At 38.2% G+C, this 25,573-nt stretch overlaps 1 protein-coding gene across 2 annotated transcripts in view; it reads right to left on the bottom strand.

The window, feature by feature from the left end:
- Positions 1–913: 913 nt before the first annotated feature.
- The window catches only part of FRS2 (fibroblast growth factor receptor substrate 2), a 51,719-nt gene continuing 27,059 nt past the window's right edge, over positions 914–25,573 (bottom strand). The window contains exons 2-7 of one of the 2 annotated variants that reach the window (XM_064701916.1): positions 19,522–19,627; positions 17,049–17,140; positions 15,072–15,258; positions 11,884–12,042; positions 10,923–11,086; positions 914–8,580 (exon numbers count right to left, since the gene is read on the bottom strand). In XM_064701916.1, coding sequence (XP_064557986.1) covers positions 7,630–8,580; positions 10,923–11,086; positions 11,884–12,042; positions 15,072–15,258; positions 17,049–17,114 — 1,527 coding nt within the window. In that variant the 5' untranslated portion in view covers positions 17,115–17,140; positions 19,522–19,627 and the 3' untranslated portion in view covers positions 914–7,629. Of the gene's footprint in view, positions 8,581–10,922; positions 11,087–11,883; positions 12,043–12,709; positions 13,213–15,071; positions 15,259–17,048; positions 17,141–19,521; positions 19,628–25,573 lie in introns of those variants that run through there. The other variant, XM_064701917.1, reaches the window with a different exon arrangement.

Here is a 25,573-nt window from a genome sequence, read left to right as displayed (position 1 = left end):
CCAATGGAGACAGCAAAAAAAGAACACGACTAAAACTGCCAACTCTCACCTGTATTGCTAATTTTGTCAATACCTGCTTAGTATTAGTTCTTGAGTATGTTAGGCCTTTCATCCTGTTTTCTTCACAGAGTTAGATACACTTCCCTCCACAACGCTGTTCTAAATCTAGACTGCTAATTTAATTTAAATACCTAGTTTTCATCATAGTTACACCAAAACTGTTGAAGTTTTGGCTAGGGCAAATAATACAACTAAAACAATGGAAACAGCTTCTCTCAGAATCACAGCTTTCATAAAGATGTGCACTGAAGTAATAATTCATTTTAATTCACGTTTGCTGCTACTGTGGTGAGTTGGGAGAAAAAATATTATAAAATGCTTCAGACTTATCCAAGTTATGGCCTTTGAAAGATCCAATGCTCACAGAAAAACTACAGCAAATCAGTGAATTGGGTTTAAGGGCCTTTTGACCGTTGCTAAGCTATGCTTTACAAAGTGTAAAGGCAGTGACACCAGACTAGGAAGAACACAGCAGCAGTGCTGGTTCTCCTCTCCCGGCCGTGCCGTGCCCTCACCCCTCTCGTGTCAAGGGCAAGTTTCCAAGTTGCACCATATGTGAAGAAAAAAGTGCCTCATTTAAAAAAAAAATCAATCACAATCTGCACACATGACAAAGGTGAGACAGAAAACCAGCAGAAATGAAACAAAGTCTTGGAGATGAATTTACAGACTTCAGAGCACCATGATCTGTTTTGGGGGTTTTTTTACTACTGAGTAATGAGTGGAACAGGGAGGCAGGGAGGAGGGCAGAAAGAGGTACATGAAGCAACGATTTAAAGAAAAGCAAAAAAGATGATACAAACAAAACACAATACAGTGACACTAACACTGCAAACTACTGAAGTAACCCACAGACAACTTTTAATGTAAAATCAATAGTTTATTGCCATGCTACAATTTTTTTTTTTTCCAAATGAAGTTGGCACTGGTAAGGGGAAAAATGTACATAACACATTTTTTTAAAAATGCACATTTGGTAAGCTTTCTCTATAACAACAGTTTAAAAGAAGTGAAATTATTATTTTTTTAAGATTAATGTGGAATGGCATAAAAATACACTCTTTCTGCATAGTATAAGAAATACGGAATGTTTGTAAAAACAAATTCACTGAACAGGGAAAATTACTTGAAATTTTATAAACAATTTGGCAATGGTACTCCCACTGTTTAGACTTTTTTATATAAAAGAAATAAAAATCTAGAAAGCTACCTTTATACAAAGTTGCTATATTTATGCCTTTAAGTAGGAAAAAACATTTTATAATGCAAATTAGGACATACAATAATCTTACAATATGATACAATGTAATGACAAGAAAGGAACATACAACATAAGATTTTGGCCTTTGTAGAAATGTCTATTTCTGCATTTAATAAATGCATTTGTGGCACACTGGTGACTACTGTATCACTCCTACCAGTCAGCTTGGACGCTAGTGCGGTGCGTTTGGCCGGGACACAGACGCTTGCCAGGAGACCAAAGGTGATGCTGCAGTGAAGCCAGATGTGAGAAAGGCAACGTGCCTGCTGGTCCAGCCATCTGGACTGTGGGACACCATACAACACTCTTTCCTCTCATACCAGAGCATTTCTTATACATTCAGGTATTACGTACCAAAGTCTTACAAGTGAGAACATCCGTGTTTGCGATTTGGCAAAATTTCAAAATACAAAGTTAGTACCAAATATATAATATATTATATATAAAATGTGGGTGTATGATATACACACATATTCCAATGCAAAAAAACCTGCATTATTATGGAGTTAAATTTGCTGACATCCATTCCTAAATAACATTATCATTAAAAAACAGGTGTAATCCTCATCTTTCACACGTTTTAGAATTACTTCCTCTTTCATACACAACAGTTAAAGCAATATATATGCAACTATGACTAAGAAATCAAAATTCCCATAATTATCTGAACTCTGACCACAACAAATAGGATTTGGTTTTCAGTACATGTAATTAAATATATTTATACTTTTACATCCTTTTAGACCATTCCTGAAGAACTTGACCAAGCAGGTCCTCAGGTGTAACAGAGCTGTTACACCAGCAGTACTTGATCTTGCAGGAGCACATCCAGTGGCCCTTGAAGTCAACAGGAATAATTTCTTTGTCTTCAAAGGACACTGCATGCAGACAGAACAAGCTCTGGAAGGGTCACCCCACTAACAAGGAAGATTTCCCGATGACATCAAAGCTCCTTGTCAGACTTCCCTTCCAGGTGCCAAGGGGCAGGAGCGGAGCAAAGGAAGCTCTGGGCTCCCTGGGTCCCTTGGCAGGCAGTGCTGGGACAGCCCTGCACTGCACAGCCCCAGCCCCAGGGACTGGCAGGGGGAGCTTCACCGCACCTTTCACACTAAGGCTTCTCACGGAAAGCAGGGAGCTGCTTCCCACACTCCTCACTTGGCAATTCGGTCACTACAGGTCTCAGACAGGAGCTCTGGCTGGGACCCCAAGGCATTTAGTACTTTGTAGACACAGAGGAAGATGGTCCCTGTTCTGAAGGGCTTGAGCCTATTTTTTATTGATAATTTTTACATGATCTCCTTTCTATATACACATATTTGCTACATAAAATAGAATTACACCAAAGTAATGGATATAGCGGAAAACATTGTCATAATATATGTATATTACCACACTAAATAATTACTAAAACTGCAAGAAAAATTTCAAAAATGCCCTTCATAATGTATAAAAATATAGAAATGTCCAACACTTGTTTCATCGACCTTATTTCTCATATTCTATTTCTACCTGTACACCTACATACTTCCAAACAAAATACTGTGTTAATCTGGAGTAAACACCGTGTTAGGAAAATATCCTCATAAGACATCTGACAGACTTACTCACATACCTTACAGCACAGTACAAGAAATAATGTATACATGGTCAGAGTTGCAGATGCTAAGTTGCTCCTTTTTTTTCTTCTGATTCACTCATCTTGTCCAAAAGAGGAAGTAATTCCTAAAGATTGTGAAAGAACCTCAACATGACTTCCTTTTTCATAATCTTCTGTAAGAAGGACATCAGCAAACCTGACTCCAACTTAACACAGTTTTTTGTGGTGGAATTTCTTCTGGATTTTTTTTTTCCTGGAGTGTATATGAATTAAAAATAAAGATATAATAAATGAACTTAAGTTTATATTAAGTAAATACTGTCAAATATAAATGCCTGAATTGCTACCTCAAGGAAGAGATGGGAAAGATCATATCATTAAATTCCAAAAACACCTAAATCTATCTATCACAATGAAGGACCAGACTCCTCTAGGGAAATAGGAGAATTTCAGATTTAAGTCCACTACTAGTTTCTACTCCATTAGTTTCATCTTCTTTGCAGCCATTAAATAAATTAGTACAGTGCAGAAATGGAATTTCACCATGGATCTCACCTTACACGAAGCGAGGAATACTGCTTAAAAACAGACGTCCAAATCAGATACATCATTGTATGCTCAAACTACTGACATGAAGCAGAATTTCCACTCTTACTTCACCCACAGTGAATAAGAACAATCTGTTCTCTCTTGAATCTCTCTCATTGAGAAGCAGGTAAATATAAAACAAAAACAAGAACAACCAGATTTTGAGCCAATGCACAGTGTTATAAAACCAGCAAAATCAACTGCTGATCCGTCACTTATAAAAAGCAGCCCTGTTTTGACATTGGTTTGGAATTTGTACACTTTACACATTTCCATGATCCTTTTTACACCCAAGCCCTGGTCAGAGGTGCAAACACACACGAATATCCAGACATCAAGTGGGGGGGAGCGGTGGGGGGAAGGACATTTTATCAATTTATTATATGAAATTTCTACTTCAACACTTATATTTTCTATAAAAGCTCTGAAGACATTAATAGGAATAGTGCTTCAATGCACATCATCAGATTCAACCCCTGTTAAATGCAGAACATACTTATTGGGGGAAACAAAAGATGTTCTAATGAGTGTCATGGTTTTCAGAATGGTCTTTTTCAATATTGTTTTAGGAAGTTATAGCAAAAACCACCACAAAAATTAAAACAATTGGTCCTCCTTCTGACATGATTTTGAGGGAAAGTTTATTTTCCTGACATAACAATGGAATAAATTCTCATTCCCTGTATTTCTAGCACAATATTATGTACTTTTGGTCACTTTTCTGTTTTCTTTAACAACTCAGTTTCCTTGTTTAAAAGATACAGTAACGTATGTCTTTCTCAAATCATTGCACTAAAGGAATACCTACAGTTAAAGGTTTCCCCTTGTTAAATGTGTTTGAAGGGCAGCAATGGACTGCACATTATGGATGAAAAGTAGAATTGGATGGAAATGCTACCATTTTTACAGGACCTAGTTTATGTAAACTTAACATGCCACATTTACTAAAGAAAATGGTTACATATTTCTAGTTTCTCAGTCTATACACCTGTGGGCCCAAAATAAATATGATCTAAATACCATGGAGAGATTTCAGCTGAAAACTGAATCCTAGATTACAGACACTAAATCTAACATCACAGCCTTTAAAAGAGACTGAATTGAAAAAATATTTACCAAGTCTCAAAGGGTAAAGTGCATTGCAACTGCATCTACTTCAAGGGGCAGAAAATAAGGAATGCTAAAGATGAGTAGTGTGGGTGACAGGGACTACCCAGCATGTTTGGAGTGTATACAAAACAAGAAAGCATTATCCCACCTGTTAAACCTAACAGGTTAAAAAGTAGTTCTGGAAAATATGTCATCAGACTTCTTAATATAATTAAGGCTACAGACAGTTGAAATTTCAGTATGTTCTCCATTCTGGGAACCAGAGCTAAGAAAACATTGTGAAACTTGCAACAGTGTAAAAAATTTGCTCAGACCATTCTTTTTAGCTGAGACTACTCAGAATAATGCATAGGACAGTGCACTGGAACTAAGGAGGGATATGGCTGGTTGTTGAAATTTCAGCAGGTCACTTATGATCTACCCAAAGACTCTGCTTCCCTATTTAGTAGTTAAGAATATTATTACTTCCCTGCCTCACAGGTGTGTTTTAAGGGTGCAGTTAATTAGTCCAAACTATACAGATGAGGACCATATATTGCTAAGCAGCTAGCGAGATCAAAACAGGTTTGCCTCAAAACACATGCAGCTCACAAATTTAGTGAGCTATATGCTAAGAACAATAATCACAGCAATATTATTAACCCAGCAAGTGTTTTGCAATACATGGTAATTTCTCTTCGGTACAGACCAGGAGGTCCATAAGGTGAGGCAATGGCAAAGATGTGAGGGAGCAGTTACAGAATCACAGAATCAGCAGGCTTGGAAAAGACCTCTGAGATCACTGAAGCCAACCTATGACCAAACACCACCTTGTCAGCAAGACCACAGCACCAACGGCCATGTCCAGTCTTTCCTTAAACACCTCCAGGGACAGTGACTCCACCACCTCCCCGGGCAGCATATTCCAATGCCTAATCAGCCTTTCTGTGAAGAAGTTCTTGCTAACATCTACCTGGCACAGCTTAAGCCTATGCCCTCTTGTCCTGTTGCTGGCTGACTGGGAGAAGAGACCAATGCCCTACCAGCTCTAGGTAGTCTTTACCTTCTTGAGTACCAAGGTCTCCTCACAAGTCAGTGAGTCTATCACAAGAGTATGCAGAAGCTGACCATTAAATAATTAATAAGGTTTTTTATTAAAAAATCTCTTTTAAGTTCCTCACAATGGTCTCAATGACTCTCATCTTTTACTTCAGCAAATTATGTTTTTTGTCCATCTGGTATTTCAGTACCATACACTTTGTAAAGAATAATGAAAGCCAGAGTGAAAAGGCGGCCTGATGCCACTTATTGGTATGGCAAGAGACATATTTCAGGTGCTGCTACTACTGCTGCCACTACTAAATGAGAGAAGACCAAAGAAAAAGGTTGTAGGAACAGAAATACACACCAATTTAAAAGACAGAAAATAACTGTAGTTCGGTTTTTATAAAACTTCAATTCAAATATTGCATGGAGACCCTTAATGCTTTTCCAGATCTCCAAATGGCTTTTCTTGCACGTTTTTCCTCACAGTTCAAGGGTTATTTTACATCATACCAGCTCACACAAGTGTCAGTTCCTTTGCAATCACAGGCTCAAGAGCAATCTCTTCTGCTGCTAGTACCAAGGTGCACCTGCAATACTGCCAGAATTCTAAGATTATTCAGACTATTAATAAACAAAACAGAAAAAAAAAAGTCTAAGGGTGCCTCTGGCATATTCAACAAACAACATTCTACCTGGATGTACCTGTAACACTGAGCAGCCATCATTGTAACCAAATTCAACACCTGCAAAAGGAAAACAAGTATGCTCATAGATAATACTACCTTCAGATAATTTACTATGTATCTTTTTAAATTAAAGTACATTATCACCTATGGATGCACACTGCTAGAACGTACAACTTCCTATAAAGAACTATTAAGTCCAGTACCCTGCCTCCCATGTAACCTGTGTTTGATGCTTTAGAGGAAGACAATAACTGCATAATAAACCTTTCCAGTTGTGCAATAATGCATGCTGCTGGAGAGCTGGGATATTTCTGTCAGGCATAAAAAAGTAGAACACTGGACGAAGACAACCATTTGACCTTCAAGAGTCTTGCTTTGTCAAAGGCAGAGAGTAAGACAAACACATAGATGATCATGGACAATTAAAGCTATGTACAAAATTTTGACTTTTAAAACAAGACATTATGGAACAAATAAAAAGGAAACACACAAATGCAAAGAAAAGAAGGCACACTGAACTAAGAAATGACAAGAGAGCCTTAATTCATACAGCCCACCTGTGAATTCCTTCACAAAAAACCCCAAAACTCTAATGAGATAAAATTTTCAGATTTCAGAGGGAATTTGATATGTCACTTGTAATTCTATTCCAACGGAAGGAGCTGAAGGTTGGTTTTTGATGTGTTTATAGCTCTGATCAACAACCATCAATGGGACCTCTCAAATATCACACAAGTTAAGAAAACTGTCAGGAATTAGAGGCCTTCTTGCCCACAGACAAAAAAGGTGTGGTGTTTATATTCCTTGAGATGAACCAATGTATCTCGTGTATGTCAAACTGAGTGAAGTAACATATTACACACAATTCATTCCGGAGGAACCACTTCAACGAGGAATGAACGTCAGATATGTATATTGAAAGATTAGGTTTACCTGCTAATAATGCACATATCAAGAGGCTTTAAAAAGTGTTATAAATGCCATTAATGAGTATAGGCACCAGACCAGAATATTTAAAAATTCAAAACTGGCATGTCACTCAGACTCTAATCAATTAAAGAGGCACTGTGAAAGGTGGTGATGCTGCTATGCAGTAATTACTTCTACTGTAGAATGAAATAGTGTTACCTAAAATGAATACTTGCTCTACATTAATTCCCTTTAGTAAGACAAGTACATGAAGTATGCAGAAAAAGTTCTATTAGTCTATAAAAGGCGTTAGTGTTAAGAAATGCAAAGTACTCGCATCTTCAATTTTATAAACTTCACAAAAGGTGCAAATGATTCAATGCTCCCCAGGCTCACATGGGCAGGTCAGTACTGTTATGTCTAGTTTTCCTAGAAGTACCGTCATCTCGGGGCAGTGCTTTTTGCAAGCTCGACATAGCAGCAGTTCTTTCAATGTCTATCACAGCATACAGCTCTGTGCGCCTGGTTGGAGTCTGCGGAAGTGGAGTGGTGGGGGTTTTTGGAGTCTGAGGGTTGTCAGAGTCACTGCCACCTTCCAAGTCAACCTGTATGTAGTTGAGCTGCCTGTGTTCTAAACTTGGACGCCTAATGTCAAAGTTAAAGACTGTTGGGGTGCAGTCCCGACGTCGTGTAAATTCTACTTTATGAGCACTTGCTGGTACTGTTACATTCTCTGTATTGACATAGTTATGCATTAGATCTAGGTTATTGTGGTAGCCATTCAGAGACGGGGTCTTTGGTCCTAAACTGTCATCTTCATCTCTGCTCAGCTTCCGGGCTTCCCAAACAGGAGGCAAGGATGGCAAGTTCTCGTAGTTCAGCAGCGCAGTTCTCCTCTGAGCAGAGTTGTTAATGTTCTGGGTGTCTGAGGTACTGGTTGATGTCAAGCGACCTCTCCTGACCCCTGAGGCACTAGGGATTGATAACCTATTTATGTTTTCATACACCAATTTATTACCAGATGGCGTCTCTCTACGTTCATCACTGTCGTACCCAGTGTCCCATTCAGTGTTGTTTGTGCTGCTGCCACTGACTTGATCTCTCCCAAGTTGTTCCAGTTTCTCTCTTTCCATTAACTGCCTTTGAACAGGTGTTGGTCCTAAAACAAACTTCACTCCTTCGGGCTCCAGGAGAACCTGAGCATCTCTGTCATCAGTACACATCTGATCTTCTTTCGCTTTAGTTGTTTCAGTGTTTGAAAGCTTTGATTCCAGTGGCACATGCACACTTGATCGATTTTTTCTTTCCTCTTGTACTCCAGTAGTGTTTACGTAAGTGTGCACCTAAAAGGCAAAGAAAAAAGAAGAAATTCAAACACTATTGTGCCTTCCCCTCCCTCTCCAAATTTATTAGCTTCTTAACTCCCCACTCTTCTAATCTAAATACCTGAAAAGAAAAACTTGTGTTGGCAGGTGTTTAAGAGCAAAAGTCACCTCTCCTGCATTTTGCTGAACTGTAGTCAGTTTTAGGTTTTTTCCCTGAAATTTCGTTATTATTTATGTTAATGTTCCTCTAATGAAAAAACCAGAATTTATATCTTACACTGATAATTATTTTTATTTGATGTTTTATCTCAATTGTGCTCTGGTTTTAGAGTTTGGCTCTAATCAAGGCCACCTTGGCTGCTCCAGCCTAGCTCATAACTATACCTGGGCAGATCACTGAGAGGTCTACTTTGTTGTCCCTTACCAGGGACCAACAATTACTTTAGCTAGATTTATGTTCATAACTTCCACACTGCAAGGAAATCTACTGTCCATAGAAGGAAAAAAAAAAAAAACCAAACAAAAAGAAAACCACAGAGAGACCTGAGAAAACCCTCGCTCTCCTGCTTTGTCTACTACTCCAGGAACAAAAAGAGAGGTTGAGGTCTACAGGAAGAACTATCCATTTTTTCTTCAAGAGCCAACAGCCTCCTAAGAACAGGAACTCGTAGAAAAATATACAATTCCATATGAAGTGTGGCACTCAAAACTAAAAAGAAGGAGGAGTTGGCACCATATGTCACCTAAGAAAGGCAGAGATACCCTCCGAGGTTATATCCTTCCAATTTCCACAGTGGATCAATACAAGGCTGAATGGGAAAGACTGGATTCCTTCTCTAAATCTGAATTCTGTCTGGATACCCAAACAGCAAAAGCAGTACTTTACAGCAGCAGTCTTGTAGCTTGCCAACCTCTCTGTCAAGCTCTGCCAGCTGAAGTGTCATTTACCAGATCACCTGACTCCTCCACTGTTTTTTTAAACTCCCTGACTATTCAGTAACTCCAATGATAACACCTGAGCTCTTCTGTGAGGGCTCCTAACAAATCCTTTCCCACAAGACAGTTCACAGCCCTCTGCTCTGGCTACCTTCTCTGGTTTCCAAAACTGTTTCTTGTCACACATGAAAGTCTTCCTAAACCACATGACATTTATAAATTTGACTGTCATTTTCATCAGCAACCTGAATGATGAGAGAGAAGTTTTCAGTTGACAGTTTTCAGTCTTTCTAGACTGGCAGGGTTTCCACTGAGAGGGATCTCTAGAGCCTAGAGAACCGACCTCATAGAAACCTTATGAAGTTCAGCAACAGCAAATAAAAGATTCAGTGCTTGGTATGAAACAACACCAACAGTACAGGCCAGATCCCAACTGATTGAAAACAGCCTTGCAGCAAAACGTCAGGGATCCAGGTGGATGGTAAGCTGAATATGAGTCATCAGTCTGCTCTTGGAGCAATGAAAACCAAATATGCACTGGTTTGTGCTAGCAACAGCACAGCCAGTAAGTTAAGGAAAGTCACTATTACCATGAATGCAGCTCTCACAGGACTGAACCTGAGCTCCAGAGTACACAACAGACAGCACCAGTCTGAGGCTGGTGCACTGGAGGGCCATGACTAGAGCTGGAGCACATGACATACAAGGAGAAGCTGAGGACACCATCTTAGTTCCATTTTAAGAGAATGCAGGGAACCACCTAATAGCTATTTTCAACTACCTAAAAGAGAAAGCAAAAACAGAGCCAGACCTTTTTTGGGGATGTTTAGCAAAAGGCCAACATTAGATGTAACAGGCAAAAATCTGATAACATTAGAGAAACATTAGAGAGAAATGATTTCACAACAGCAGTGGTGAAACACTGGAACACATGGCTCAGATTCTATGGAATCCCCTTGCCCATAGTATTCAAAACATGGCCAGGACAATGGTCTGTGCAGCTTTCTCTAACTTAAAACTTTGATATAGAGACTGGAGGTCCCTTCTATTGCAAATTATTCCATGACTTCTATTTGGCAAATAGAAGACTTACATATAAAGAAGCTTTTTGACCAGGATCTCTCATTATAATGTACAATTACTCATGCTTAAAAATAGTTACTGAAATTTTTGAAAAGAGTATATATAATGCAAACACATACTTTCTCTATCTTTTTTTTATATAAAATATAAATTCCTTAGCAAGCCATTCTACAAAGTATCATTTTAAAGAGGCAAGGCAAACACTTTTCTGAGGCAGTTAAAATACTGTAGGAATACTTTACACCTGATACTGAGATGCAAGCGAAAGCCAACAGAACAATCATGAGAAAAATCTGAAGCAATGTAGAAGCTCAGTTGTACAAAGGGAAAAGAACACCCACTTGCTCCTCTGCTACAAGTAAAGGATGTGTTGATTCTTCACCGACAGAGGGGAGGCGTGCGCTGCCGACAGAAGGGTGCCTGCTGGAAGGGTGTGATGAAGCATCTCCAAAAGATGGGTATCTGGGATAGCCGTTGGGTAAACTTTGTGCATTGAATCCAGGAGCTGGTTCAATTAGAAAACAGCCAAAACCATATTAAAATAGAACATTTTACTGTATATGAATAAGATACTTTACATCTTAAGTTTAATTTTCAAAAGAGAAAGTAAAATATGTAAAACAATATTAAGTATTCACAAAGCTCAATTTTGCTTGGAGGAAGGAAATGGAAAACAGAACAGCATCCCAGTATTTACCAGAACACATTTATGAAGCAGCCACTGAAAACTAGGTGTACTACACACCCAGTAAACTCCCTCCAACTTCTCTTTCCCCCACTAACATCTCCCCCTGACAAACAGAGAGATTCCTTTATCTAAGCTTCCATTTCTCTGAAATCATCAATAAACTGGAATTCCTGGTTTCAAATATCAAGCCATCTGCCTGAGATTTCAGAAATACCAGAAAATTTTAGATAAATACTTCACTCATCCTACTCAGAGCAAGAGAAAGATTCCAAACCAACTGCACATGTGATTTAAACAGTATTTTTTCCCACTAATCAAAAATTTGAAATCTTGCCCAGCATTAACATTTCTCTGAAATGCTACAGGGAAAGCATGTTGACATATCATAAAGCAATTCAATAGGTGTATTCGTAAGTGCTCTTATGCAACAATTAAGTTCCCAAAACTTACTTGAAGATAATCCTCAGCAAGTACCTTGAGAGAATGCATTACTACCTCTTAGCTTTAAATTAGCCTTCTTTTTAATTACTTAAAGATTAAATTCAAATCAAATGCTATTTTCAGCTAACTAAATTACATGCAGGTATGTCATCTGACAGTAGAACCATACTTACTGGTAGGTGTTCGAGGGGTTCTTGGTACTTCCAACTCAGTTTGATGATTATTCCTTTCTACTACTGGTTCTTCTACCACATTTATGCTGTTATTCTGCATTATCTCTTGTAACATGTTAAATAACTCTTCTGCCCGGGCGCACTTAAAGGCAAAGATTCCTATAAATACATCCAAAAAAAAAATCAAAACCCTGTAACTCAGAAACAGGCCTTACAATATATATAACTTGCAAGGAATAGAACTGGAATCCTCATAATGAAAACCTGTTAAAGAAGCAAAAGTGTTACGAAATTTTTATTGCACCAAAACACACAAAATTACTGTGACAACCTTTAAAGTGGTTGTCTAATAGAAGAATAAGGTTCCCATGCACCAAAAGTTAAATAAGAACAGAAAATCAATTCAGTTAGGAGCAAAAGTAAGTTTTGAGTGCTAAATGAGGGGAAAAAACCAAGTTGGTTTTTGGTTTTTTTTTTAAAGCTAATAAAAAGGATACCTGTTAAATAAATATGCATTTAAATACATTAAATGAAACTATAGAGGTGCTACAAAGTTGTATTTCCTAAATCAGATTTCTATTAAACTACCACAAAAATAAGATACCTGCACAACAGAAAAGGATTTAAACACTGGATATAAATTCAGTTTCTTTAAAAAGACTAAAATGAAAAGCTAGTAAGACAAACTGTGTGAAACAGACAGTAACAAACTAATTGCTTTAGGCTAAAGGATAGACACAGAACACAAAGTTAGCAGCAATACCGTGTATTTTGCGTGTGTATTGTGCCACTTTGCCTTTGAACAGCAGGGAGTGTCCCAACTTACCCTCACCAGCAAAGGCGCAGCTTTGGATTATTCTTCCATTGAAAGCATGAAGTTAAAGTTGACACGCTTGTTAAACGTGGGTGCAGGTGCTCATTTTTTAAAGTGAGTATTACAATCTTAAAACACTCTTTACTGAAAAGTACCTACCTATATAGCCACTTCTGCAAGTGCAGTTATGTGAATATGCTGGCAATTACTACCATCATATATTTATTTAGGGATGCAGAGCTGTGACAGGTGAGAACCACCAGAAATGCTTCACATGGCACAAGTTCACACAAGCCCACCTGGGAACACACCAAATGGGCTACGAGGAACAATGCTCAGCTATTACCATGCAGCTGCTGCACTGAATGAGCTTCATGTTTGCAACACTGCAGCTAGAGAACTTCTACTACTCTATGTCCCTGACCCCTAATCCAGCCATGTACAATAGACCATGTGTAATATTTTGTATATTTCTGAACATTCACACTGGATATTTGAATCTTAATGAACAAAACCCAGAATTTTTTAGAACTCTAGGTTCACAAACTTTAAAAAGTCTGTGAACCTAGAGTATGTTTCTGAGAAATTCAGCTGCCTTTAAATACATTCATATTAAATACAATGTGAACTGTCACACAATATGGTGACATACCAACTTGTCCAGGTTTTAAATCCTGAATTATCTGTTAGATGTGGTCCAAAGACATGTCTGCAATGTTTTTAATACCTAGCACAAACTCAATGTTTCACCATCACTGCTGCTCACAGCTTAACAATAGAAATAACTTGATATTAAAGGAAAAACAGAAACAGAATACTGACTAATGTAAGAAGTTGCTGGGCAGTATTCAGGGAATTCTCAAATGAAAAATTTGGTCATCCCATGAAGTGAAGATGAAGTTTTGCAACTGTGCCCACAAAACCCACTGTAGGTCTCAGGAACAATGTTCCATTGCAAAAGGGCAGCAGAGAACATTTTCTGCCAGATTTCTTTTTTCCCAATATTCACAGGATTTTAGTATTACATAAGGAAGGCAAGAAACAAAAGAGGGAGGAAAGGGTTGCTGCTTACACAGCCTGCTTAATCTTGTTTATTAAAAAAAAGGAAAAAATTAGAAGGAAAGTGGAGAAGTCAATTAAACTTGGTGTAAGATTTTGCAGACTTGCTAATAGACTGTAGAGAACAACCTTCAAATTAGTATTTCAATTAAGTATTTTTAGTATCTGTTTTCAATGTTCAGAAGAAACAGTAAATTCAACTGCAAAACACATTAAAGTTATTATTTTCAAAACAAAGTTTATTACTTTAAGAATTATGAAAATTTAGGTTAGTATGGAGTATATGTCAATGTTTGAAAATATCTCCATTTCTCATTAGGAGATGGACTGAGAGTGCCTTTTAAACTCCCATTAAAAAAAAACCTTTTCTTCCTTTACCTTTGCTTGGACAATGAATATTGACTAGGTTTATATGTGATCCAATTCTTTAATCTTTCTGACTTTTTAACAGTAAAATTAAAAAACAAAACCTGTGATTTCTCAATGTCTAAAATCACTGATAAGAACACTGGTAAATGCCAAAAATCCAGAAGAACATTGGAACTTAACTTCACAACATATGAATGCATAAGAATTCCAAGCACACACAGCTATTTCACAGTAGGAAGATGCAAAACAAGGCTGAGAGCTCAACAGAAACAGCTCAGTACCTCAGGGACTGCTGCAGGGAAGAGAGAAATATTCTCAGAGGGAGCCAACCTTGGCCAAGGCAGCCATGCTCTGGCTACTGGAAAGGTAACCATCTTTTTCTGATGAAAGCCACTCAAAAAATAACTGAGCATACCTGAAGTATACACACCTCATACAAAACCATCAAAATCTGAGAATTATGTCATTGATATTAATGAAAGTGGTATTTGCTTTAGGAAGAGGATGAAACACCAGTGCATTACTGAAGACAATAATAAGCTGGGGCCATCCTGTTCATATCAGTGCTCCAGGCTCTTAAAACCTTAAAAATAGAGAATTTGTTGAATTCTGAGGGCATTCCTTCAGAGTTTCAGATTCTACTGCCTCTCCCAGAGGTCAAGTCAACCTCTGAGGCAGGAGAATTTCCCTGTCAAACCCACCTCCTACGTTGACCAAAAGAATACTCACATAGAACCTTGAAGTCCTCCAGACCTACAAATGCCAAAAAACACGTGCAACTCAAATCCTCATTTTACCAGAAGACCATTCCTCATAAGGTTTATGTTCCATAAAACACATTCACATACAGAATTATAGCCTTTATAACTCTTGCCAAAGGACTGGCAAATATCTTCCAACATCAAATAAACTTGCAAGAAGCTTTATATACAAAATTTCCTCATACCTTGTCCAGTTTGACACCTTCGACCGCTTTCAAAAGAGAAAAGATTTGAGTCATAGCCATAGCGACGGAGACAGAGGTAGTGCCATTTGACAGAGTCCCTTTTACGGGTGTACAAAACTAGTTCTGTATCTGTAAGTTCCATTATGCCAGAACCCAGTTCATTACCATCATCATCCACATTAATAACCTATAAAAAAGAAGTTAAAAAGCATTAGGCAATTAGTCTTTTGTGAAACAACACCATTTTTAATAATCTTAATGCCTGGCTGGTAGACTTCATCTGTGCTATCGTATTAGTTACAATTCTTGAAGTGAATGTTTAAAAAAAAACAAAAAAACAACTTCATAAACTAGTTTCTGTGCTATCCTAACCCAGAATTTAGAAAATTAAAATAATACTTATTTAAAAACGATACAAATGAGGCTGCCTAACATTACTGTAAAATCTGATGAGAAATTTAAAGTAGAAGAGATTTGTAAGTTAAATATTTTTTTTAAACTGGCTTTATGTACATATTCTAGTATTCCCACATGGATAAGGCATACCTCAGATAATGGAATCTTTCAGAGCCCCATTTCTGAAAAAAATATTTGCTTTGTCATATAACTCTGCTTACAGTTGGGAAAAGGAATGAGAAAGGGTAAGTGGCTCCAAGATACAGCTTCCTTCACATACATGTATAGCCTTGCACTGCGCTGAATCAGCCAACAGTTTTAGACATTTGCCTTTTTAAAGTCAACAAATAATTCAAATACCTTATAGTTATCTTGTGTGAAAAAAATGTATATAAAGCTGAACTCCTGCTCTTTCTGCTTTCAGGCCAGTTTTGAGGTCATCTGCACCCTTTAGAGAATTTGGACAATATATATGTCCCCTCTATTTTACCTTACAATGCTGCTTTTAGTAGGATTCTTTCTTAATCAATAAAAAAGTTACTGAAAAAAATCCCTACAGAATTAATGTGACTCCTTAAAAAATACATTTTCAACTTGAAATCTAGTTAATTGAAAAGAATTAGGAATCATTTCATCTGCCTGTGAGGCTTATGCCCATTTTCCTCATTTTGCAGATTACATTCCTTCATCTCTCCCTCCCCTACCCCCCCGCTAAACAAACAATAGAGAAATTCTACAAGGAGAAAAATAGGAACTAGTTACATAAAGTGATGCATAAAGAGCAAGAAAACAGAAATATATTTTATCCTTCAGCTTTCTTAACTGATAATATTAAACATTTCCAGAAATTCCCATGGCTTTAAAGCTCATTTTATGGTTGCCCTAAGGCAACACATGAATCAGTTTTCACTATGGAAGCATTACATTCCTTTGTCAACTCACAGAGACAGTTTGGAGCACAGAAGCAAATCTGACTTGTGTGACCTATGCAAAGGCATGTTGACTTACAGTCACTGACTTCAGCTGCTTCATGCTCAACATGTCAAGCACATGAACGAGTGTTCACAGGCTTATAAATTCCAGAGATTTTTGAGACAAAAGGGCACTTAGAAATAACATTTCTCCACATAAAGGACAAAAGTTTTCAAAATGTATAATCAGTAGCAACCTTCAAGTCAAATCAGCAATCCTAAAATTTTCTGTTGATGATTCCACATTCAGGTTCATAATCACACTTCCCCAAAAGCTACTGATTTCCTAATGTAACTTTCCATAGGCAACACTCCTTACTTGGGCTCTACCAACTGAAATGGAGATGGATGAAAATCACAAGCTTCTTCTCTTCCCTGAAGATCCAAACTGTCCTAACAAGCCTACCCTGTCTAGGGAATTCCTGTCACTGCTGAGAAGAGAGGGTTTCTCAAAGGCACAAGAGAAACCTGTAGCCACAGGCACCTGCAACTGCAGTGCTTCAGCTGCTCAGAAATTTGCACTCCGTTCTCATTACTTTTTTTTTAATCACAGATGTGGTCTGTAAGAAAACAACAAAATAGTTCACAGCACATCACACCAGCTGCATACCTTAAACTTGTTTCGGTGGTTATCTGGGACAGTTTCTTTATCTGGACAGCTACAACAACTACCCATGACTTCTTCAGAAGACCATCTGATCTCTAAAGGGGAAAAAAAAACCCCAACCAACAAAATGATCATTTAGTTGAAGTAAAAATGAAGTAACATCAACAAACAAGCCAATGCAAATTACTCTGACACACAATTCTTCATGATGAATCTTCCAGTCGCCTTTAATAAAAAAGTCAATATAGATACTACAGATATGATGGTTAATTTGGATTTGACAGTAAGGAGTGGCAACACAAAGCTGTAAAGTCCTACCAGTAACTCACCTTGAGGTTACTACCAAACAGACTCATTTGATTTGTCACCTTAATTCCCATGGCAGCAGCTTGGGGGAAAAACAAAAACCCAATCACTTACTGTGCAAGATTTTAATTTCCTAAACCAGGCTCTTACCCTAGGCAGCTACCTAGGTTCCAGTTCCACTTAAATGAGCACTCCCTGGCTCAGGAGCACAGCACTAGAGACACCCCTAGAAGCCCTGGGCTGTAGCAGGTTACCAAGCACCAGCAAAGCCCATATGGCTGCCCAGGCTTTGGCAGCCCTGGGTTCCAGGAGGGGTTCCAGGCCTGCAGGCAGCCCTCTGCAGGCAGCCATGCAGTAAGGCTCTGTGCTTCCAATTCAGAATATTTCCCATATGGCAGTGTATATCAAACTAGGTAATCAAAGACAAGGGAAGGAAAAAAACCCACATTCAACACAAATATTTTAAAACTTGGGGTTTCTTTCCTTATTTCTGTTAAGTTCTATTTGGATTAAATTGTGTTACACATTTGTTTTAAAACAGTAAAAGGTGGTAACACTGAAGAGCGTGGCTAAAGTAATGAAACAAAAAAAAAAACACCTTGGTATTTTTGGTACTTTCATTTAAAGACTTCTCTGGGTATGGCAAAACTTTCACAAAACAGTTTAATAAAATGTTCACAGAACAAAGTCTCACAACTTGCTGTTTCATCCTCTACCACCATGAAAAAGGGGTTAAGTCTCACCATTCTTAAACACAAGAAAGTCTGACAAAAGAAAACTTAGCCCATATACATAATTTTTATATTGGATAAGAATTAAAATTTCCACTACACAAATGAAAAATCCTGGAAGAGAGCTATATTAAGTCAACAAGAGATACAACACTAGAAATCGAGAAGAATGAAGACAGTATGGACTGATAAGTTTTCCTGACTGGAGGGAAAAAAATCCTATGTTGCCATCTTAAGAAAATTATGACTTGGTTTTTAGATAGACATTTGTATTAGCATGCAGCAGTAGTATTCATGTAGCTCCTTACTCTGCTAAGGGGTAAGATGCAAAGAATACAATGAAGAGCAGTTAACTTTTCCACTTTTTTTCATCAGAAAAGCCACTCCTACTCTAGAGACTGTATAAATCAGCCACCAAGAACCCCCTGCAGAGGTAACAACACTGCTCCAATTAATCCAGTGATAAAGAAGCAAAGTACCAGACACCTATTCAAAATCATGATTCTTTAATGTCATTTCTGTCCATAACATGAAAACATGCATTATATTGACAAATATTTTTTCCCCAACTCAAAATAAAACCGGGCATTGCTCATTTGCTTCTACTGCTGCAGAGAGAAGCTATGCTACACACAAATTTATTTTTTTTTTTCCATTGCGAAGTTTTGAAATTTTTATAGTGGTAGTAGTAGCAGTAGCAGTAGTTGTTCTTTCTCTTCTGTTGAGAAAGGGAGATACAGGCAGTAACACCTGATCCTGGTTCCGACCCTGGCACCCCTCAGCGCCTCACTCCAGCAACGTTCAGATGTCCTTGTCAGCCCGGTGCCACGGCACTGCTTACCCTGGGAATCCCCCGCCATGAGGAGCAACAGGTGACAACAGCCTCAGGGCAGATTAACAGGGATACTCTGCTCCATACAATGTAGCGGCATATGCCTCAAGCAGCCTTAATAAATATGCATGCACTTAATAAAGCCCAGACTTAGACCTCCTCAAATGTTTTTTGTAGTGAAAGCAGAACTACATAGCTGCATGCTGTTAGTATCAGACTTTCTATGCATTCAGCATGAAATAACTGACCAAGTCTGTTGAATACAGGTGCTGCTTCCTTAAAAAAAACTTTTTAAAAAAAACAACCCAGAACTTAAATTGCAAAGCACTTTGGAGAAAAAAAAAACTCACTAGAGTTGCAAGAAGAAAGCTGTAGCATATTGTGGGTATCAAGATTTTTGAAGCACAGCCTCTGTACCTCAGGAACAACAAAGAAAGGGTATGTAATCAATAATCATACAAGCTTGTTATTTTGTCTCAAGTATGCTCTAATATTAATATTTCAGAAAACCAAGAACTGAAATGCTGCTTCAAAGGAGAGATGTGAACAAAGGCTATGAGGAAGAAATTAAACAGCTAGGGAACTGGCAGAATGAAAAAACACTCACCTAGATTTGGCCATTAATATTCCCAGCCTCTGCTGCAGCATCAGGGCTTCTGTCATACTCAAAGTGTCATGCTGTCTTGTCACAGAACTAATCATTGGACCTAGAACTAGAAGGGTAAATAAAAATAACATTTTTTTCTCTTGTTTTTGAGATGGCAGTTAGTAAACTAAGAAAAAGACATGCTTTTGTTTATAATTATTCTGCAAGTATTATTTCAAGCAAGGTCTTCACCATGTTTTAGATAAGACTGAGCTCAGAGTTGCCCTGACATTTCAATGCTATGGAAGAAATTAATCTGGCACTCCTTTCTGCAATGCAGCCTGTCACACTGGGGACTCCATTCATTCTCCACTCACTGCACAGCCAGTTCAGTGTGGAAATGACAGATGTGCAGCTCCCGTTATCCTCAGTGCATACCAACCCAACCCAAACCACAGCAGACAAACAGAAGAACATGTACAACTCACTCTATTTAACTCCCTCTTGCTTATCCTACTGAACATACACAAATGCTGACTTGTATGGCTAACACATCACCCTTTCTCTGCTTCCCTCATGATTCTTGCTCCATGACACTAACCATAAATTGCTTGCTTTTACTTCCCCACCCCCTGGATTATTCTCACACTAGCTATCCACTCACATCTAAGGCTTAAAGCTAACTGCTGCTTCCATCATGCTAACAGCTGGCAGTCTCTGTTCTCAGTTTGTAAAATTGCCAAACAAGCACTTGATGTTTCCTTTGATGCTGCTTATTAAACTCAATAAAAGGGCTAATTTCTCACAATAATACTTTATTATTATGTCTATGCAAACTTCTTTAAGACCACTGCAGCTTTGCTTACACATTTTTTACTGCAATTCTTTGTATTCATCAGCTGTCCCCAGTCTTGCCCCTGGATTAAAAGCATCTTGGCAAACCAAAGCTCTCTGCATTTTTGCATAACATCACATGTAATGTAGTCCTAATTTCCTCCCAGGTCCTAGGCATGATTCCATCAGTTGCAGAACCCTCTTACTTGTGAAGGGATTGTGCAAGAGATTACCAGAAATTCAACACTGGCAAATGCAAAAATAACACTCCTAGCAAAGGAGCTCTATCTGTTAGGAAAGATCAGTCACATAATCATGCAGCCCAATGGAAACTCTAGCTGGACAGCTATCATAAAGCAAATGAAACATAACTGTTTGGAAAGACTTAAAAGTGCCAAACCAAAAATACAATTCTACTGTGTGAATCCATAGCGTATCCACAGATGTAGTAATGTATGCCATCAGGGCTCCCCTGTCAAAAAACACAGAGTAAAAGCAGAAATATGCTACTTAGACAACTCAGCCTGAAAAAAGGAGCACACAGGGCAAGAGTACAGAATTATAGGTGACAAAGAGAAGATAAATAAAGCACAACTATTTCCCAAATGCAACTATTAGGGAAGAGCAGTTGACATTATTAAGGGGGGGTTCAAACACATAAAAGTTCTTTCTTGCACATGATCTGTAGCTAAGCAGATCTGCCATGTCTTGTGGGAATGAGCTCCAAAATGTTAAAGTTCAGAAAGTACACTGGACAGATGCAAGCTCCACGAAGAACTTTTAAACTCAAGGATGTCGTATCTTGCTAAAAAAAGTCTCTAAGGTGCAGATGCTTAGAAGGGTCTTAAGGAACAATCAAAAATGTTCCTTCTTACTACTCCCTTCCCTATATATTTACTACTGGCTCTCAGAATTTACTATATACTGTCAGAAACAGGATACTGGACAAACCGATACTTCAAACGCGACCCAATAAAGTCATTCTGATTAACATATACGGATGATCAACTCAAATTTGTGAGTGCTCTGCAATAAGACATTAAAAAAAGGAAATAATTAACAACCTATACTTAACTTGAAACTAAACCCTAGATTTCACAAAGGTACCAAAAGGTAAACTTATTGAACTGCTTGACAGAGATGTATTTTTGCATACACCTGTGTACCTATCCCTCTGCAAGGTCAAGTTTTGGTTATGGGGTGACCCTACCCAATCTAGCTGGTATTATTAAACTGTGGTTTCAGTCAGGTTAGATTTCTGCTGGCTTAGCATACCAAATCAGCTAGCAGAGAATACAGCACGTGCCAGGGCCAGCTGGGGACAGAATCACAGCCTTAGTCACTTCCACCCAGTTTTCAGAAAAATTAGCCACTTTACTAACTACTGGGACTGAAGTTTACCAAATCCCCTACTAAAATTTTCAGAAGAAGCAAATGGAAAGAGGGAGCAGAAAACCTGACCCACCCACTCTGGTGAAATCTTAGGAGGTAGTCATTAGAAAAATAATTAAAATAAAAATGTTCATAGGCAAGCTATCCTAATGCAGGTATGTTTGCACTGGTCTTTACCTTGGTATTTTTCTAGCACAGTTTTAAACCTTTTACATGGTTTGGCTACCTAAAGCAGAGTAGCCTATTTCAGTTACCTAAGAATGATTCTTAAACAATCTAAACAGAGTTTTATAATTGATTAAATAAAGCACACAAACTTGCAGCACCTAACTTCTTTTAAATGTAAAGCAATAACAAAATTCTCCAAACAGTTGCTTCCAATCACAAGTTGGCTGTTTATTCAGTTCAGGACTTTTTAAAATTTTCCCAGATTGCAAAATATTTACCCAAACTTAAATATACAAGAAGTAGACATTTCCACAGTCACAACCCTAAGTTATGTCTACAATGTCAAATTTAGTAGCTGTAATTTCCCACTCACAAAGCATGAGTGATGGCTGGGTGCAGTTCTGCAAGGAGGGGGAAAGGCATGGAGGGTATCTTCTGCTTATCCCTAACACATTCATTACTGCATTGCCAGGTAAAAATCCCAGGCAAGAGAAACCAGGACCAACACTCATCTAAACCTTGTTAATGGGAGTGAAAGGAAGGAACTGCTGTAACTTCACTAAGATTTATTACTTGGCTTTGTGAAGTAAAACGTGGCTCTTTCCCTCACAGATTAAGCAAGGCCAACAAGTTATGCTAATCTCTCACAAATCGAGGAAGACAAGGCATCCGTGTAAACAACAGTAGATACTTTAAAAAGAACAACACAGTCAAAAGCTTGCAGATATTCTAACATTTGCAATTTTGCAGTCTCTCCAGGCTGGCAATGATGAGAACAAGGCATGTATTCCCCTCGCACAAGAAAGGTCACACGGACATGCTGCTATCCTACTCCTCATTTGCTCTAAGTCACCCCATTCAAGTCAGCTCATGGTTGCAAAGCTGATCTAAAAGCTGATTTTAACTTAGTCCTGAGTGCTCTGGTTGCAGAATCGAACATGAACTTCAGGAGATATTTTCTGTACACATAAATTCCTCTCACAAACCTCCTAAAAATCAGGCAGAGAACGAACCCCAAACCACAGCACACCTCAGAAGAGGCAGGGAGAAGCAACGGTGCCTTGTCTGTTAACCCATCTTCTGCACAGTCTTTTCAAATGAAAAAGTGACCTTCCAAAGCACTAGCTTGCCACAGTGCTAGGCCCTCTGCTATGTCCTTCCATTTAGTCATATATCATTCTATTTAGAGCCCAAACATTGGCTGTCTAAACTACATCTAAACTAGACAATAGGAGTAAATATCACAAATAATGCGCTAGACAATTGAACACACTGAATGAGGCAAAACTAACTTGGATAACTTCCTCCCAAAGTTCAAAATTCCTGGCCCTCAAGAATTTGGATGTTGACATTTCCAGAGGGATCCAGAAAAGTATCCCAAATTTAGTTTTACAGCAAGCATCAGCACACCTGCCCATCCTGCAATCTCACATTCAAATTGCAAATACTTGAAGAAATCACAGCCAAATCCCTACAGATACATTCTAACTCATTTTCTCATCTCCGGTTCTGAGCAATTCTTGATGTCAATGGTTTTTCTACAGCAGGTGACAATTTCACCTGGAAAGTGTTGCCTCAGAGATTAAATTGAAACTGAGAGTATAAATCTGAACATTTCAGGTTATTCATAGAAAATTTCTAAGTAACTCATTACATGCTCTCCTCATGAACCAGAGTAGTCACTACAGCAAAGCGCCTTTCAGCTTTCCACAAAAGAAACTTTGCATCAAAGTGTAAGACAGCAGACAAATAAAATAAACCAATTTCACATATAAGAAAATATTATTTAGCAAGACAATTACTGTTTTATTGGCATGCTATTCACTTCAGAATATAGATGAAGGATGCTGAATGATAGTGCAGTCAGTCTTTTGAATTTTGCTGGTAGCTGAAAACTGCCCATTTCCCAACTGGCTAATGCAACCAATTAAATGGATAACCTCTGTACCAAATGTGATACACCCTAGGTCTTTAGAGTTGTGATGTAATCCATGCTGGCAAATTCTAGATGATTTAAGAAACCTGGTGTCCTACTCAGATTAAAATAACCTATACTTTGACCTTCTGTTTATTTTGGCAAGCACATCTTCACTGCCATGAAGCCAAGTTTTTCAACTGGAAACAAAATGTTTCTGGTACACGGGACTCCCACCTACCAGACCTCATATGTGCATAAGAGATGAAGCACCAAAATAAAGCTAGTAATTATTGAGCGTGGCCTTAAAATCCAAGAGCTTTATTTCCACAATGGTCAAAATAAGAACTTCTTGGCTTTATAATTACCAAAAAGAAAAAAAAGTAACATCTGTACATCAGCAAAGATTGACTTGCATGTTTGGAGTCACAACAGACAAAAGAGGTGCCAAAGCTGGAATGCTGGCCCATGGAAACACAGGGCTTTAATGGCATATGAGTGTTCAGAAGAGCAGGGAGAAACCCCATGAGAAATACAGCAAAATAAGCACAAAATGTTCTCCATGCCTGCCCACCATCATTCAAATCTACTCATCTTTCAGGTGTTCTGGAAGGCTCTTGCCTTGCACAGTCTGACAAACAGCAATGTAACAACAATTCACACCCAAGAAGCAAATGCGTTTTGGGGAGAAGGAGGTTTAACAGTAAAGCAAACTGAACCAGGGTCAGACATAGTCCTTGCCCTTCATCCACCTGGCAACAATTACTAAGAAAATTAATATTGAAGGTGCCTCAGTACGTTAGAAGGATGAAAAAAGTAGTACTAACAAACCATAGCAGAGTTAAAAACTACAATGAAGGAGATCCAAGAAGAAACTAAACATGCTGAGAAATAGTTTGGTGCCGCTGGCTGCAATTAGGGAAAACAAAGTACTAAGGGTTGAGGTGAAGCAGCAAAATCCAGTTTATAACTTTGCTTATGCTAACAGGTGGAGTTTTCACTCAATATTTTTATTAAATGAGCATGTTGTCAGACTTATGATCAAAACACAGCAATAAATGTACACCCCTTTTCTCTCTTTAGCCCTTTCCAAAAAAAAAAAAAAAACTAAAACAAAACAACAAAACTGACATAACCCAAGCTAAACTGTAAAAGCTTTCTGGCTCCAATGAAAACAAAATTATTGCAACCACACACCAGCTTGAGCAGACCAGCTTGCCATTTCAGTGCAGTGCCCTCAGAGCCTCTTTGAACACGCCCTGAGGAGGCCGATGCAGGATCACACCAGAACTCGCCCTCTCAGCAGCATTCCTTTGCGGCACCTTCTACTGCTGCCAACTGCCTGCTCCTCAAACTCACTGGAGAGTTTTTTTTCCTTACTCCTGCTTTTTAACACTCAGATCACCTCACAACTTGACCTATTTTGCTGTATATGTTTCCATATATTTGGATTCAAAATGAACAACTTTTTATTTCATATTTATTAGAGCCATATAAAAACAGCCAAGATCATTTAATAAAACTAAAATTGAATAAAATGAAACACTGGAGCCTTGTTGTTTGTTTAAATACAGAACTAGCAACTGATCTTGAAGAGTCATTATGCAAAAAATTTGAAATGGTATGCTACTATTAAATTAATTCTTTACAGTTCTCTTTAGAAGGGATCATTTCAGCAAAATGCTCAAATTTAGGTGAGATAGTTAACATTTGCAGGAACACTGTTCAACAGTAATTCCTTAAAAAAACCACATGCTCATTCTG

Source organism: Zonotrichia leucophrys, chromosome 1A (assembly GCF_028769735.1).
Source record: "Zonotrichia leucophrys gambelii isolate GWCS_2022_RI chromosome 1A, RI_Zleu_2.0, whole genome shotgun sequence".
NCBI lineage: Eukaryota > Metazoa > Chordata > Aves > Passeriformes > Passerellidae > Zonotrichia > Zonotrichia leucophrys.
This window is presented reverse-complemented; position numbering and strand designations above follow the sequence as displayed.